Source organism: Rhinichthys klamathensis, unplaced genomic scaffold (genome assembly GCF_029890125.1).
Source record: "Rhinichthys klamathensis goyatoka isolate OS25496 unplaced genomic scaffold, OSU_Roscu_1.1 h1tg000005l_1, whole genome shotgun sequence".
Taxonomy (NCBI): Eukaryota; Metazoa; Chordata; class Actinopteri; order Cypriniformes; family Leuciscidae; genus Rhinichthys; species Rhinichthys klamathensis.
In genome coordinates, this window is record NW_026606558.1 from 2,498,521 (window position 1) to 2,515,912 (window position 17,392).

The 17,392-nt window shown below is 36.7% G+C and overlaps 3 protein-coding genes across 5 annotated transcripts in view; 2 read left to right on the forward strand and 1 right to left on the reverse strand.

Moving 5' to 3' along the window:
* The window catches only part of carmil2 (capping protein regulator and myosin 1 linker 2), a 38,861-nt gene extending 36,579 nt beyond the window's left edge, over positions 1 to 2,282 (forward strand). Inside the window, exons 38-40 of one of the 3 annotated variants that reach the window (XM_056255192.1) lie at positions 445 to 552; positions 1,708 to 1,812; positions 1,919 to 2,282. In XM_056255192.1, coding sequence (XP_056111167.1) covers positions 445 to 552; positions 1,708 to 1,812; positions 1,919 to 2,124 — 419 coding nt within the window. In that variant the 3' untranslated portion in view covers positions 2,125 to 2,282. The remainder of the gene's footprint in view (positions 1 to 444; positions 553 to 1,707; positions 1,813 to 1,918) is intronic. The other 2 variants (XM_056255195.1, XM_056255196.1) reach the window with 2 other exon arrangements.
* Positions 2,283 to 5,115: 2,833 nt separating this feature from the next.
* Positions 5,116 to 7,926, reverse strand: tmem170a (transmembrane protein 170A). Its single transcript, XM_056256594.1, has 3 exons — positions 7,513 to 7,926; positions 5,387 to 5,557; positions 5,116 to 5,296 (listed from the first exon to the last, which is right to left on the reverse strand). Exons 1-3 carry the CDS (start codon positions 7,649 to 7,651, stop codon positions 5,166 to 5,168), a joined length of 441 nt encoding a protein of 146 aa, XP_056112569.1. The 5' UTR covers positions 7,652 to 7,926; the 3' UTR covers positions 5,116 to 5,165.
* Positions 7,927 to 8,674: 748 nt separating this feature from the next.
* The window catches only part of cfdp1 (craniofacial development protein 1), a 34,661-nt gene continuing 25,943 nt past the window's right edge, over positions 8,675 to 17,392 (forward strand). Inside the window, exons 1-5 of the mRNA XM_056255203.1 lie at positions 8,675 to 8,756; positions 9,805 to 9,937; positions 10,032 to 10,254; positions 11,318 to 11,445; positions 12,263 to 12,376. Coding sequence (XP_056111178.1) covers positions 8,690 to 8,756; positions 9,805 to 9,937; positions 10,032 to 10,254; positions 11,318 to 11,445; positions 12,263 to 12,376 — 665 coding nt within the window. The 5' untranslated portion in view covers positions 8,675 to 8,689. The remainder of the gene's footprint in view (positions 8,757 to 9,804; positions 9,938 to 10,031; positions 10,255 to 11,317; positions 11,446 to 12,262; positions 12,377 to 17,392) is intronic.

The window sequence follows — 17,392 nt, forward strand, 5'->3', positions numbered from 1 at the left end:
CTTAGTGCAATAACCACGTAAGTGGAATATGAATATTGTGATAACGAGATAGGCTGAACATCCCGTGGCGGTGTCAAGTGTTGCGTACGTGTCAGCATTTTCTGTGGACAGTGAGTAGCCTGTCATTTTATTCTTTATTTTCATTCAAGTTCCACCCTTCCTCCATACATCCTGATGCAGATATTTTTTCTCATTTGTGAATCTGTTGTAAACGACCTTTTGATGTTCATAGCTGTGGCGCGGTGACAGCTCCTACGCTCATGACATAAAGGGTCACAGGTTTGAATCCTGACTGTAATGTTCCCCAATTTCTCCCATTCCCACCGTCAATCCTCCCTGTCCTGTATAATAAAAGGCATAAAACAGCCCTAAAAGACATTGTGCTGTATTGTGTTCATGTCTTTTATAAGAACGGACACAGTCTGACCGTATTTCCTCTCATAGAGACCCTCCCTATTCCACGGCCCCGCATGAAGCCCTCTCCCCAGCGCCGTGCCGTGTCTGTCCATGAGGATTCACTCCTCCAACACGCCACCATGCTTGACCCTGAGGGTGAGCCTCTGATGTCTCACAACTGTCACTCACAATATGTCACCTTGTGTTTCTGAGCAGCGCTCTGAATGATTCCACACAAGTAATATGAGGGAGATGTTTGAAGAGTAATCATGTAATGCTGCTTTAACTGTCAATGTGACATTGATTACACATTGAAGAAGATATATTGCTAGTCAGTTGCAGGTATTATTAGGAGTAATGTGTCGAACAACTTTTTGGAGTCAACTAGCATATATGCTAACACTACCGTTCAAAAGTTTGGTGTGTGTAAGATTTGTTAATGCTTTTGAAAGAAGTCTCTTATTCTCACCAAGGTTGCATTTATTTGATTAAAACGATAGTAAAAACTGTCATTTTATTTAATTTGTATAAAATGTGATTTATTCCTTTGATAGCAAAGCTGGATTATCAGCAGCCATTGCTCTTCAGTGTCAAAAATCATTCTAAAATGCTGATTTGGTGCTCAAGAAACATTTAGTTTCAGTTGTGCTGCTTAAAGGAATAGTTCACTTTAAAATAAAAATTCTGTCATCATTTACTCACCCTCAAGTTGTTTCAAACCTGTATGAATTTCTTTCTTCTGCTGAACACAAAGGAAGATATTTTGAAGAATGTCGGTAACCAGACAGTTGATGTACCCCATTGACTTCCATAGTAGGAAAAAAACTGTTTGGTTACCGACATTCTTCAAAATATCTTCTTTTTTGTTCAGCAGAAGAAAGAAATTCATACAGGTTTGAAACAACTTGAGGGTGAGTAAATGATGACAGAATTTTCATTTTGAAGTGAACTATTCCTTTAATGTTTGTTTAAACTATTACATTTTTACCATGATTCTTTAATGAATAGAAAGTAAAAAAAAAAAAAAAGCATTTATTTGGAAAATAATTATTTGTAACATGACGTCGATCAATTTAATGCCTTCTTGCTGAACAAGTATTAATTTCTTTAAAAAAAAATTTTACTGACTCCAAACTTTTGGATGGAGCTAAAGCATGTAGACTAACAGCCACAAAATGTTGATTTCATGTGGTCTTTAAAGCACAAAACACGCCATCATTGGAAAGTGACAAAGTCGATTCTTGCTTTCAAAATGAAAAACAAAACAATTAAAAACAAAAAATAATGCGTTGTTATTACGGCCTCTTTCAGAGCTAAAGGCAGCGCTGCCAAGACGGCAGAGGTCACCGGGGGGAAAGCGAGTGAACCTGGGGGAACTGACGCCCTGCTCAGAGGATTTACCTGAGGGTGAGGAAGGTGAGCGGAGGAAGAGATTAACTCCACTCCGACACCATTATATATACAGTTTTTGCAGAACTTCCATTAGACATCTCACTAACGTGTTCATCATGTGCATTCACAGTGAAATCTAGGGAGAAGGAGGACAGCACTGACCAGACGGACAGCACAACAGTCACAAACAGCAAATCAGAGCAGAGCCCATCCGGGCCCAGCGAGCAAGTGACCAACCAGGAGAGGAGCGAGACAGTCTCAGAGGAGCACACAACGCAGGGAGAAACATCAGACCAAAGAACTGAATCCCCCTCACCTGAGACACACATGGACTGACCCTGCGCAAATCTATTTTCTATGTGTACCTTTGCCTTGCACGCCAGATTATGTACAAAAGAATGAATTATGAACAAATGCGTTTAAAAAAAAGAAGAAGAGTAAAATCAATACATCTACTTGTTAATAATGATTAAAAAGTGAATTCTGTTGTGTCATTACGAGTCCTGACTAACTTTTTTCATGGATTTATCCCTCTTTCCTTCCTCAACACAGCTTCCATTTGGTGCGAATCAAAGGAAGTTTGGCAATGAAACGTTTGCCCGTGTGATTTGATTAAACGTACCTACATTACAAAAAGAGAGTAAATCTGGTATGATATATTTTGCAGTCACCTCAGCAGCAACTCTATCTATATGAATTATTGGCACAGAGCTTTTTAGCTCCCTGCATATGTTTAGAAAACATTTATTTAACGTGTATTACATCACATATGCAAGTATATTCAAGACTTTATTGTAGAAATGGCTCTAAACCTGATATTGCAATGTAAACCACATTGAAACATTTAGAAGGTCTACAATGAAAAAAGAATGAAAGGGAAATTCAATCATGCAATAGTCATTTTTGAGACCATAAGATGACCCCTTATTTTGGTTGTATAATACAACCAAATATACAAAACATTATGATCAGTCTTACAGGTGAAGCGAATATCATAGATAATCTCCTAACAAGGCCACATATTAAGGTCTGGGTAGAATAGATGGTAAGCAAACAATTAGTTCTCATAATAATCTCCAGTCGAAAGCGCTAACAATGGGCACACGTTGTCAGAACTGAACCTTGGAGCAGTGGAGCAATGAGTCAGGTTTTCTTTTACATCATCATGTGGATGGCTATGCATAAATGTGCCATTGACCTAGGGAAGTGATGGCAATGTTCTGCTGGGAAACCCTGGGTCCAGCCATTCACGAGGTTGTAAATTTGACAACATTAGGCAAGTGGTCATAATGTTTTGGCTCATCTGTGTACATTGTAGATTTTTTTTTAAGGTGATTATGCAAAGTGATAACGCTAAAATCAGTGTTTTCCAAACCTGTTGGCATAAAAAAACGTTATTTTATGTTTTAAAAATAGTGTTTTCACTTCATATTACAATGTCCTTTAATTCCAATACATAGCCAGGCCTCTTTCAGCAGAAAAGCCCACATGATTTGAGTCATCGCTCTGCGTGTGTTTCTGCAGCACATTACTCTCTTCAGTACAGCAATTGGCGGTTGTGCAGATTTGGCTGGTGAATGTTAATGGAACACAGGAGAGCCATCTGTGAGTGTGGTAGTGCTGGAGAACACAGAAGCATCACTAAACCATAGATGAGAGTGGCGTGAGTAAACCGCCCTCCGCTTGGAATGAAACCAAATTGTTTTTACTCCTCTTTCAGCATATATTTTCATATCGTTTAACTCCCTGTCCAACACATTACACCCCAAACCGAAGGATAATAAGTTAATATATCAAAACAAGGTGGTGTTATTATAATCTAAACCATTTTATTTCATGAAAATACTAGCAATTGGCACTTTTTATACAGTAAGAAAATTAAACTTGCCCAGAAAAAAATTTATGGAAAGTATCACGTCGCAAATGAGCAAATCCATTTCTCAAGAAGACCATACAATCAAAGACAAACCACAAAAACAATGAGCAGTCACTCCACCATGAATGATTTGACTTTAGAAAAATAAATCCATTTTGTGCAATTGAGAGACCATAGGCTCAGACAAATAAAGCATAGCTTTCAGTGCGTCCCGCGAATGTTAGCGCTCCAATCGTAAAAGATGAACTCACCACACGAGCTTTGAATGAAACTTCCAGAACTTCCTGAGGGCTTGTAATATGGGAGAACACAAGTCTACAAATGCTTATACTGAAGAAATGTCAAAATAATACTTGAGAACTAAATTTGGTTTAGATGTCAGGCTGAAAATTCCTCAGATTAGTCTAAAAACTCTGTGTTAAGATCAAATTCGTATCCCTTTCAGCTTTACACCTCTTGCTGTTAATGTAACAAGAATAAGGGAGAACATCTATACGAGTGACTATACTTTTTTTGCAATGTAAGCATATTATTGTATATACTTCTGCACATAAACTTGGGTTTCTGAAACAATTTATAATTTTGTACATTCGGTAGTAATTTTTGTTCGATTTAGTCATTAAACATCTTCCCACTTGAGCTAATTATGAGCAAAAATAACAATATCTGAAACGTATAACAGCTGTAGATTAGTGTTATCATTTCTTTGGTGAAGATTTAAGTGATTCTATAAATGGTTTCAGCTGAAATCTGGTTTACATTCGCATATTAGGCATAAGAGGTGAGAATCTTATGGGCAAACAAGTGTCAAAGCAAGATTATATCACACTAATATATACAGAAATATTCAATGCGAAGGCCAAATCCTGGAGCCCACTTGGAAAACAAATGTAAAAACCAGCAAAATCTTGTGCTGTGAAACGATTAAAATGTCAAAGTCCACAGACAAGTGTGTTCAACTGTAATCTCTCCAAATATGCCCACGCTCAGGGGCAAAATATATAGAAAACAGTGTGAAGAAGAGAAACAAATTGAAGTTTCTAGCCTTTGGCCTAAAGGATTCATATAATCAGTGCAAAGTGAATGCAAGTTGTTCCTCTCGAGCGTAATTTAAGAGCAAGCTGGAATGGGCTTTAGTATGTACATTATGTGTGTCTTTACCTCATCCAAAATTTTATAAAAGACTAATTTAGTGTTAAGAAAGGAAAATGAAAAGAAACTAACAAACAAAATGTCATCCATAATGATCAATAAAATACACGTGCAAGATGACTCCGCCTGTAACAAGTTTAGCGCTGCTTTAAAGGTGGCTCGTAAGGTTTCATTTTGAAATGAAATGCTTCATGTTACTCCATGCACTCATCAGAAACCCGTTTGGAAAAAAAGATACCACTGTTCTGTATCAAAGGAAACTGTTTGGGAAGTAAGGCCTCCATGTTTTGCATATGACGCCCAGGTGACTCTCCTCGTGACGGCAGCCTGGTGTGCCAATGTCTGAGTGCTACAGGGTCGCCAGCACTCTGAAGAAGGAAATGATAAAAACACACAACGACTGTCCCACTCCAAACACCAACGCCTCCAAGGAGAACATGCTCTTCCCAGCCGCCTTATAGACTCCTGCTATAGCTGCACCTGTAAGAAGACATTTTGTATGATACGCATTTCATATTCATTATTTATGACATATTTCAGATGTAACTAGACAAAAAACAAGCTACATACTAGTGAGAACCCCTCCAAAGAGCGGGCCGATGATAGCCATGAGCAGGATGCCGATTGGGAAAAATCGTGCCATCTTATGTCTGCGGAGTGTTGCCAGAGCAAGGAGGGCGGCAGGGAGGTGGAACATCAATGAGGACACAACAGCCCACAGGAACACCCCATACCACATCTCTGCAAAAAAAAAAAAGAGAGAGAAAGACATCAGTGGCATGAAGAAACACATTCAAAGCCTGAAGATCAGCCAACAGAGTCTATCAAATCTTCCCACGCCTGTGATGTAAACATCTCCCACGGAATCTAAGAAAAGATATAAATGACTGGCATCGTGGAATTTAAGACTGATAGTTAGTGGTGAAGCGTCATTTGTTATATTACAAGCCTGTACTGTAATCCTGTAAATGAAATATTATTCAACTCCAAATTTCTGTCACACAACTTGAACAAGATAGACACACAGACAGGTAGACAAATGGATGAATGAAATGGTAGACAGATGGCTAGAAAAGACTGTTGGACAGACAGACAGACAGATAGATAGAACAACAGATAGATAGACAGAACGATAAGACAGATAGATAGAAAGACAGATGGCTAGAAAAGACTGTTGGACAGACAGACAGACAGATAGATAGAACAACAGATAGATAGACAGAACGATAAGACAGATAGATAGAAAGACAGATGGCTAGAAAAGACTGTTAGACAGACAGACAGACAGACAGATAGATGGATAGATAAATAGATAGACAGAACGATAAGACAGATAGATAGAAAGACAGATGGCTAGAAAAGACTGTTGGACAGACAGACAGACAGATAGATAGAACAACAGATAGATAGACAGAACGATAAGACAGATAGATAGAAAGACAGATGGCTAGAAAAGACTGTTAGACAGACAGACAGACAGACAGATAGATGGATAGATAAATAGATAGACAGAACGATAAGACAGATAGATAGAAAGACAGATGGCTAGAAAAGACTGTTAGACAGACAGACAGACAGACAGATAGATGGATAGATAAATAGATAGACAGAACGATAAGACAGATAGATAGAAAGACAGATGGCTAGAAAAGACTGTTAGACAGACAGACAGACAGATAGATGGATAGATAAATAGATAGATAGAACGATAAGACAGATAGATAGAAAGACAGATGGCTAGAAAAGACTGTTAGACAGACAGACAGACAGATAGATAGATAGATAGAGACATAGAACAACAGATAGATAGACAGAACGATAAGACAGATAGATAGAAAGACAGATGGCTAGAAAAGACTGTTAGACAGACAGACAGACAGACAGATAGATAGAAAGAACAACAGATAGAACGATTGATAGATAGATAGATAGATAGATAGATAGATAGATAGATAGATAGATAGATAGGTAGAACAAATGATAGATAGATAGAAAGATAGATAAACAGTTAGAACAATTGATAGACAGACATAACGATCGATAGATAAATAGAAATACGGATAGGTAAGTTAGATAGAACAACCGATAGAACGATTGATAGACATAGGTAGATAGAACAACAGATGGATAGAAAGAACAACGGATATAATGATTGATAGACAGACAGATAGAGACAGACATAACGATAGATAGATAGATAGATAGATAGATAGATAGATAGATAGATAGATAGATAGATAGATAGATAGATAGATAGATAGATAGACAGATAGACAGACAGACAGACAGACAGACAGAACAACAGAGATCAACAGATAGATAGAAAGACAGGTAGGTAGGTAGCGTTAGAACAACAGATAGATAGGTAACTTAGCACAGGATAGATAAAAAGAACAACAGATAGAACGATTAATAGACAAACAGACATAACGATAGATAGATAGACAGACACACAGATATATCGATGTCCGTCTTTCAGTAACACCATCATTTCAGCAAACACAAGTATCATTAGCTGGACAAGCTAACACACTAGCATTAGTTGCTAACCCATTACCAGTTTGAAAGCTTAACCACTTTTTCACTGTAAAGTCATACAAATCATTAAACACAATAACAGTATCTGAATGTCATAATAGCACAAACATGAGCTGATCGAACTGATGAGTAATGTCGGCTGTGGCGTGGAGACTCACCGGAGAAATCGCACAGAGAGGTGTCGTTCCTCCCGCAGTTGGTTGCATTTGTCCTCGGTACCAAATTCAAACTGAGGATCTGCTGAACGAATCCCATCTCCACGTCCTGAATTTCTCTTAAGATCAACACTGCGATCATGCGTGAGAAAAGTGTCAAATCCGAATAACAGCATTAGAAAAGGAATGTGGGCTTGAGCAGAGCGTTTGTTTTTAGCACAGATGCTCTTCCATCTGCATCAACATCCACTTCAACTGCGCAAACCCGACGAGTGCGCGGATTTACTCTCATTAAACTAAAAGCACTACCGATGCTCTGTAACACATTTGAAAAACCGGGAAAATTAGTTTTAACGACCACAACTGTGTCAGGTTTGAGAGATTATCTAGCTGTCACCTGCGATTTGCGACAGGCTTGTGGGCGGGGCCTGTATGGTTGTAGCGCATGTCCCTTCGCGGTATCCATAAAGCATGACTCACATATCATATGGATAGAATGTGACTGTCTTTGGCTAATTCTATTCTATTCTATTCTATTCTATTCTATTCTATTCTATTCTATTCTATTCTATTCTATTCTATTCTATTCTATTCTATTCTTAAATTGTGGAGTGTTGAAATAGCCAGGCATGCAGAATATGAAAAAAATAATTTAGCCTATTGTAATTTATATACTATATTTTGTTATTATTACTTTTAATAATTTAATAATTTTCCTTTGATTACCTTTAATAATAACCCCGTTTATTATTATTGTTGTTGAAGAGCCAGGAGAGCAGAATTTTAGTAATTTATTTACTGCATTACGTTTAATAATAACCTTAATAATACTATTTTACCTTTAATTACCCGTAATAATAAAAATCAAGTTATTGTTATAATTTATTATTAATTTTGTTAATACATATTTTTTTAAAAAAACACACACATTTTCTGTCATTTAATTTTTAGCACAAGGTTGGTACAACCTAACAAAGAACTTGAAGTTGAAAAGAAACGACTATTCTGGACTCTGAAGGCTGATGAGGCATTGAGTCTTTTATAGATCAGATGATGCTAGCAAGCTAACATGCTCGGCGTCTAGTAAAGCTAACTGGTTAGCCACAGTCTTTCTTGTGATTGTTCTCGAGTATTCATCTGATTTTGCCGGCGATACAGCAGACCACACAGAAAAAGAAGAATGAATTATTCGGATTACGACTCGGATGGTTATTCCTCAAGTGAGGATGAAGACTATGTCCCTTCTGGTAAGAGATTTTAGCATGAAGTTAGCATGGTTGTAGCAAGAGCACAGATATAGCTAAGCCGTCTGTGCTAGATATATCTACACATATACTGCTTCACTTTTTCTTTTACATTATGATAGTGACATCATATGCAAACTCAATTGCACAAAAAGTATCCTAGCTAATGCTCATACTTTGGATTTGGATTCATATTATCTATTTTAGAGTGTAAAAGGGATCTTAATAAATATATATATTTATTAAGATCCCTCTTTGAAGATCGCAGGTGTTTTATGTGATCAGATCCAAGCAATGATTAATAGTTACTCCTTTCTGATAGATGTCCATTTGGCTGTGACAGTGATGACAAGGATGAAAACAATTACTGATATAATTCACCAAAAACCCTGCTGGTCTTTTATGGTCCTGTCTTAGAAGTGCTATAAATTGGTTTGCATCATGAAGCACTGGAGGCTCTTCAGATTCATTTTCAGCATTAACACGTATAAGTGCTCAATCTATATCCAGGCATGTAAAGAAAATGCCATTTGGGAATAATTATTATTTGTATTGCATTTTATGTGTGTTTATGTAGGGGTGGGAGGTGGTCTGGACAATCTAGTTTCAATTGAGTACAGCAGAAACTTAATGGCTAAATAAAATGACTTTTATTAATTTAATAAATGATGGGAAAGGAGGAGGTGGCATCTATATATTAAAACTCAAGCTGGTACTGAGAGGAGTATTGGACCAGAAGAGATGACATTCTGTCTTTAAGTGAGAAATATTCCCACTCATAGAGGAATTTAGGTCAGTGGAATCAGAAAACCTGCCACTTCAGATTTTCCTGCTCCAAAGAATGTTAAAACACACTTTTAGGTTATTGAAAATGACAGCAGCCCTTTTTAATAGTATTTATTTCTTTTTCTTTTCGAACAGCATTGCACCAGTCCAGCAATGCATAGGAAATTTAGGCAATAATGCATCGCTAGTTGGTATGTTTATTTAGTCTCAGGGTCATAAATATGATTAATTCACATTGGTTTATTTTTTTCCTTTTATTGATCAGATGATAATCTGAGCGAGGATGACATGAATGAATGTGTGAAGGAGGACGCACTGGAAGGGGAGGATCCCAACGATCAGCAGTCAGGACATGTGAAGATGAAAAAGAAGAAAACTAAAGCAGACATTCCTATGAGGTATGATATTAGTGACGTATATTTTAAACTCAACTAAATTCTTAAGTAAAATGATCTTAAGTAAAATTGTCTCACTTTCCCCTTATTTACAAAGAAAAAGGAAAAAAGGAGGCCTCAAACTGGCAGAAGATGGTGAGGGAGGTTCGTCAGGCCAGCAGAAAGAGGAAGATGAGCCAAAAGAAGATCATTTTGTAACCAAGTCTAGAGGGGACAATGACGTTAAGCAGAAGAAGAAAGCAGATGATCTTTGGGCTAGTTTTCTGAGTGATGTCGGCCCTCGACCCAAAGCATCAGCTCCGAGTGCAGACACTCAGCAGGTAACTTGAGAAACTTAAAGGGATAGTTCATCCAAAAATTAATTAAATTGAAATTCTGTCATCATTTCTGTCGTTAACCAAACAGTTGATGGGCCCCATTGACTTAAATACTATGCAAGTCAATGCCCATCAACTGTTTGGTTACCCATATTCTTCAAAATATCGTCTTTTGTGTTCAGCAGAGGAAAGAAATTCATACAGGTTTGGAACAACTTGAGGGTGAGTATATGACAGAATTTTCATTTTTTGGGTGAACTATCCCTTTAAGTGAAAAAAACCCAAAACAACATTTGTTAAAGATTTCAGACTTCTGTTTAATTTGATGCGGACGTGTTGGGAAAACCTGTAAGTTACCATGAAATCAAAATTGACATTTCTTTTTTGTTGTATTTTTTTAAATAAATGATTCATCTCTGCACATTTATTTTTTCCATTTATGTGCCCTTGTAATCTTTAATCAAAATAACCCCCTCTCTCTTGCTACAACATCTTTTCTTTTCTCTGATGATGTGTGGCATTAGGGCAGGACAACCTGTCACTCACATGAGATCAACTAATAGCAAAACACAACCGTCCACCCATCCAATCAATTCCCGATGGACAAATTCAAGTCCCGCCCATTCAAAAAGATTTTTTCTTGTTTGAGAAGCCATTTCACTTCTTGGATACACATCAGAATAGGGAAGAAAAGACTATTTCAACTTCATTACATGTCGACTTTAAGACTTGAGATAAATTCAGCTTCAATCTTTCAGCTTTGCACATTTTTTTATTTTTTTTACAAAGTAGTTTGTTCAATATTCTAACAATTACTCACATATTTTATGATTTCATGATTATTTAATTTTCTTGTACTAACATTTGTCTTGCCTTTTATTTATTTATATTTTATTAATTTGGGTGAAACATTGAGCTTACTGTGTTTTGCATGTGGTTCAGTCAGTGTCTTAGTAGTCTTGATTCTACAGTCAGAATGCGTTAAAAAAAATTTAATTCAATTTTTTATTTTGTGCTTTCGTTTTATTAAATTGTCTCTAAGATTAATATGCATAATCTCTTATAGTCCACATCTACAGCTGGCCCAGATACACCCAGTAAACCCTCTGCAGCGTCTCAGCAGGAGGACAAACCTAAAGAATCCTCCAAAATCACAATTACCAAGGTGTTTGATTTCGCAGGAGAAGAAGTTCGGTAAGTGTGAGTGTTTTATGTGGCCACCAGATGACAGCATACATTCATTAATCAGATGCAGAGCTGAGCATCTAGCAGTGATGGCTTTTTGGAAACAGTGCTTCAATCAGAAATATGTTCATTTCAAAACGGTGATTTGTCCAAATAGGTAATTTCATATGTTAATAATGTCAAAAGTCAAAACATACAGAAATATTTAGGTATTTTCATTGAATGTTGTTATAGTTAATCACAATGCTGTCATCACATCTTAGCTTGTCTAGCTTGCTGCTTTTTAATAATGAATTCCAGTACATTGTGTTTATGAGCCAGTCACACACTCAAAGCGGAGCCAGTAAAATATTCACATCCTGCCAAGCACAAAGCACTGACAAGCTTTGAACTCATTTGATGAACGCAAGATGTGATTTATATTAAGACTTGTTCTATAAAAAGACTGCAGTGGCCCCAAAAATATTTGGACACTTTTGATACTTTTTTAATAAAATTTTACTTCATAAATCACAAAATATCAAACCAAAAGTGGCATCTGAAAACAAATGAATCCAGGTGTAGGTCATCACTTTAATGATCCACTTATGTTTGACAACCAGAAAATACTTAAAAAAAAATGCTTTTATTTACTTTTATTTCCAAATACTGATATATATATATATATATATATATATATATATATATGCTTAGAAAAATCTCACAAACCCCAAACCTTTGAACAGTAGTTTATAGTATCTTGTCAGTTGTTTTTGAAGATTTTTAAAACACACTATGAGTTGATTTTTATCATACTATCATTCATATCTCGTGTTGTGGTCCGCAGGGTCACCAAAGAGGTGGACGCAGACTCCCGGGAGGCCAAGAGTTTTCTGAAGGAGGAAGAGCAGTCAGTGTCATCTGAGCCACAGCTGTCCGATGCGCTCTCCTCTGGATCCAGGTACCACCCCGGTGAAACCCTTTAGTCCTGCGTTCTGTTGTTCTGATCTTTCTCGGTACATGTGAAATTACAGTTTACAACCATTGTGTCAGTTAATTAATGAAACAAAGTGGTTTTTAATGGTTCTGTTTTGTGTTTCACTGACGCAGAAGTGAATAACTCATTAGCGCTCGACTATAATTAATTCTTTGTTATTGATGTTGTTATATTACAGTAATTAGATGTGATCTCCTTCAGTGTAGTTGGTGCTGATGAATGGATGGAGACGTGTGTGTTTGCCGTGCAGGACTAGAGGGAATGTCAGACGTGTCATTGATCTCTGACAGCTATGATAGCGAGTCTCTGATCCTCTAATAATTCCATATCTGCCTGTAGGGAAAACCAGCAACACACAAGTATGTTTCAGCCGCAGTGTGCACAGATGTGTATATATGAGTTCTTTCTCCCCAATGTTCTGCTAAACTAATCAGAAATGGCCATTATCGTCCAGACAGGACGTCGGTGGAGCTTGTGTACGTTAATCATTGTTGTGATCTTCCTCGGGGTCTTCATCGCTCCTTACATACGTTTATTTTGGACAGACGCTCTTGTCTGTCCTCTGAGACTGTGAATATTTGCTGAATAGGAAGTCATATTTTCCCCCTGCACAGGATATACAGTATTGGGCGTTGGCATGTGCAGCAGGAAAAGCAGCTTGAACCCCACCTCTTCCATCCCTTTATCATCCAAACGACTGTCATGTCCTGAATGTCCACGCTAAAAATACTCTATATTCACTCGGTGTCTGGTTTTGATGGCTTTTAAGTGCTGGGATATCATTGCTCAGTCAGTGTGACTTTAAATCAAGCCTCTTCATATTCCAATGGCTGTTTCGCTCCAGCACAGCAGGGTCCCTGCTTAAACTAGGCACAGAAAAGCCTAAACACAAAGGGTACCTTTCTCCAATATTCACTCGCTTCCCTTCTCTTCCTTTAAGCCTCTTTTGTGTGATTTGAGGTTAGAGGGCTTGAGTCAGCACTGTGTCTCTCTCTCACACACACACAGGCACAGTGGCTCTCTGTTTCTCTACTTAACAGTGTCATACTGCGCCTCAACACAGAACTGCTGACGATAGTAATACACACACTTCTTCCTTCTCCTGCATTTTTTTCCATGCAGACAGACTTACATTGTTACTTCTCTGTCAGAAAGGTTGGCATAGTTGTGAAAATGGCTACACTTTACAGCAAGTGTTAACATTGTTTAATACATTACCACAAAGTAACAATGAACGACAGCTTTTTACATCTTTTATTATTCTAGGTTAATGTTTATAAGCATGCATAATATTGTTCACTTGTTATGTTTATGCATTAACTAACATTAAATGATCTATGTTGTGAATGGGTAAAAATGTATTAGTATACACTACCATTCAGAAGTTTGGCCAAGGATTTTATTCGGCAAGGACACAATAAATTGGTCAAATGTGACGGGAAAGACTTTTACATTGTTACAGATATTTCTTTTTTTTAACAAAGTTCAATTGAACAACATTTATTTATCAAAGAATCTGAAAAAAAAAAAAAAATGTATCATGGTTTCTGATTTATTTATTTCAACATTGATGACAGTAAGAAATGTTTCTTGAGCAGCAAATCAGCATATTAGAATGATTTCTGAAGAAACATGTGACACTGAAGATGCTGAAAATTCAGCTTTGCATCACAGGAAAAAATTCGATTTTAAAATATATTAAATTAGAAAACATTTTCAATTGAACTTTTAACTGTGTTTTTGATTAAATAAATGCTGCCTTGGTGAGCATAAAATATAAATTTTTTCAAAAGCAAACAAAATATATACTTTGAATGGAAGCGAATGTAGAAATCAATGTTAACCTAAATAATTGCTGTTAACGTGTTGTACATGGTTAGTTCAAGATACCTACTGCACTAACTATTGTTAATGAATTAAATGTTATTGTAAAGTGTTACCAAAAAAACTATGGCTGCAACTAACTACTATTTTGATAATCAGTCAATTTGTCAATTTATGTTGATTATTTGTATGATCATTTGGACAAAGAAGCCACATTTTATGCTTATTATTTTATCGAAAATAATTTTATTCTATACAATAGGCTTGATTTATGAAACGTGCAGAACTAATTTGAGCATAAATCGTTTGCAAAACTATTCTTGCTTTAATATTAGATTGGATGGAATGATTTATGAACGATTAGTTCTGTTTGTGTTTCGTGAACAAGACCCAGTGGTTGCCAATTGTTTTTGAAAATGTTAAAATATAAGAACAACACAGACCCATTATTCACATGATTGAAATGTTGTTAAACAGCTCTTCAGTTTCTTTCTCCTGCCACACAGACACACTTGGACCCTCCATTTGTTGATTCTTCCCAGCAGCCCATAGGTGTGTGTGAGCATGGTTCAAAATGAACACTCGCCAAGTACCAAATGCAAGTAAAAATTTGGATTTGGCAAGTAAATTAAATATATTTCCTCACCAGTTGGCTGGTAACTTTATTAGGAACTGTAACATTGCAAGGTTTAATAGAATTGTAAATTGTTATTCTGACACTTTTTTCTGAAATCTTTACCATTATGCTGGATGCATAGATTTTTTTTTCATTCTTTCCAGAGCTCCATCTAGCAACAATAAGTAAAGAATGCTAAAAACAGTTTCATGTTTGGTAAGAAAAATGTAAGACCTGTACATTTGAATTCACCCACCATTGGCAGGAAAAAAGTTACATTTGGACACGACAAGTTTGCATGAATGTGTGAATGATAACCTTTAGGACACAATTTGTGAGCACCATTTGTGTGGACACCACAGACTGATGTAACCTCACTGCTAGCGGTTCAAGTGTAGAGCAGCGTTGTGTAGTTCTGTGTTGTCTAAGTGCTATCGATCACAGAACCAGCCAGATTTACTGATGCTTGTTCTGAGCTCCAGTGATAGCTTGATTGATTGTCTAGTGTCTCTGTGGTCTTATCGCAGAACTTGACTGACGTTGAGGCTGAGCTCCATGTAAGCACTCAGACAAACACACAAACAAATCTGTACTTTACGGAAATGAAATGAAAGCTTGCGTATTTACGTACGTTTTTAAGTGCCAGTTGCACAACACACTCAAACGCAGTCGGAGAGAAATCTTCCCTCTCTCTTCCCGTTTCTGTTCCACTTGGCTTTCCGTCAGCTTGCTGTACGTGAGTGAGTAACACAACATACAGTGGTTCTGGGAAACCTGTGTGTATGTCCACTTAAACTAATGATTTCCACATGCGCCAGTCACAGCTCTGCTTTTCTAATTATAGATCCTCATTTCTAGGACCCTAAAAATAGGACTTTGCTCCCCATTATTACAGTACAGTCACACACCTCGCTCTTCGTCAGGTCAAGCCATGTGTCTTTATGTGTGTGGACAAACTTAACCTCGCTTTAATTCATAAATAGAGTAAAAAAATTACTCAGTTAATATATTTGAAATATTTTATAATATTTGAAATAAATGTACTCTGTTAATATTTATTTAAAATATTATAATAACTATTTAAATTAAGAAATATTAATATTAGTTATTTATAAAAATGTAAATGTTATAAAAATTATACATTTATATATTTAAAAAAGCTAATTAGTTACTAGAGACGAACCTTAAACGTATTTTATTATTTGTTTTTAGGGTTATGTTTAGCTACTTTTCCATTCTTTTTCAATGTAAACACTAGACGTCTCGCATCTTTTGCAGTGTCTCGTGTATGATGACACTGCGTTCAAAAAAATGCGGAAGTTCAAAATTTAAAAGTTCAAGAAGTTCAACTTTTAAAAATGTGTCTCTAGACCTTGCACATTTTTTCGTTCCACGGACCTGCGTCTCACATTTTTTACCAGCTGAAAAGACGTTCTGTGTGAACAGCCCCCTTACACTTGTTTGTGCGTGTGTTATTGCCGGGAACTATACCATCACTGTTGTGTGGTTTGCTTGAATAAGAAACGTGTTATTCTCGATTTATATACTGTATAAGTTCACACAAACAAAGCGAGAAGTGTTTTGGTCTGAGCACAGTAATATTAATAGTTCCACCCTTGTGCATGCTGTTGATATCTGCACATGTTGCAGTATTCAACTTGCATGAGTCTAATCTCTTTGTTTCATGATTTCTAGTTCTCAGTCTTTCTCTCGCACAGGGCGGTATAGTGAGTATTAGTGAGTTATTGGTTCCTCAGACTCTGTTTAGATGCCAATGAGTAAAACTTGGCTGTTTCATAATAATCCATACAGCGGTGAGGTATATGCCATGTTATCTCAGCCATCACAATTCTTTTAGTTTTGTCACAATACTGTAAGCCATCAATGTCTCATGTCTTGAGCTGTGTTTAGAAACCTGCGTTAAGTGCCTTGCTCAAGGGCACAGTGGTGATGGCTCATGATGATGGTCTCTTTATATAGAAACATTGCCATCCCCCAGCTATTCCACATAACTAGAATTATATTGCCTGATGAAATCCACAACCTGACATCATTAGCACTATGCTGGAGCGTGCTAGCGGGGCCTTGGAAAATTGTTATATACATTTTTAAACAATTTTATATATATATATATACTTTTTTTTTTTTTTTTTTACTCCATGACCCTACATAAGACAAGGGGTTTGGAAAATGAATGGATGGATTAACCAAAATCACGTAACAGGATATAAACAGGAATATAAAAGCTAATGATTTAATTTTGGAAATAACAAGTTGTCTAAGTAATGTGGCAAGTATTTTTTTTCTCACACAACGGGTCTCATTCATGAAACACGAGCAGAACGAATTTTTGTGTAAATCGTGTGTAAAGTGGTTCTGGCGTAAATTTTCGGATTCATTAAAATGTTCGTATTTTCCAAATGTTAGTTGGTACACAAGAAATCTACACCTGCTCCCAGCCACGCGTAAATAGTGCGCTTAACACCCGAACGTTTTGCTCATTAATAAGGCTGCATTTTAATTCACCTTAATCGGGTACA

Bases quoted from the DNA above. Each gene is read 5' to 3' on its own strand.
- tmem170a (XM_056256594.1), bottom strand. From the start codon at position 7,651: ATGATCGCAGTGTTGATCTTAAGAGAAATTCAGGACGTGGAGATGGGA. The intron at 5,558-7,512 runs GTGAGTCTCCAC...TTTTTTTTGCAG, and splicing joins CTCTCTGTGCGATTTCTCCG to AGATGTGGTATGGGGTGTTC. The intron at 5,297-5,386 runs GTATGTAGCTTG...GTCTTCTTACAG, and splicing joins CTTTGGAGGGGTTCTCACTA to GTGCAGCTATAGCAGGAGTC.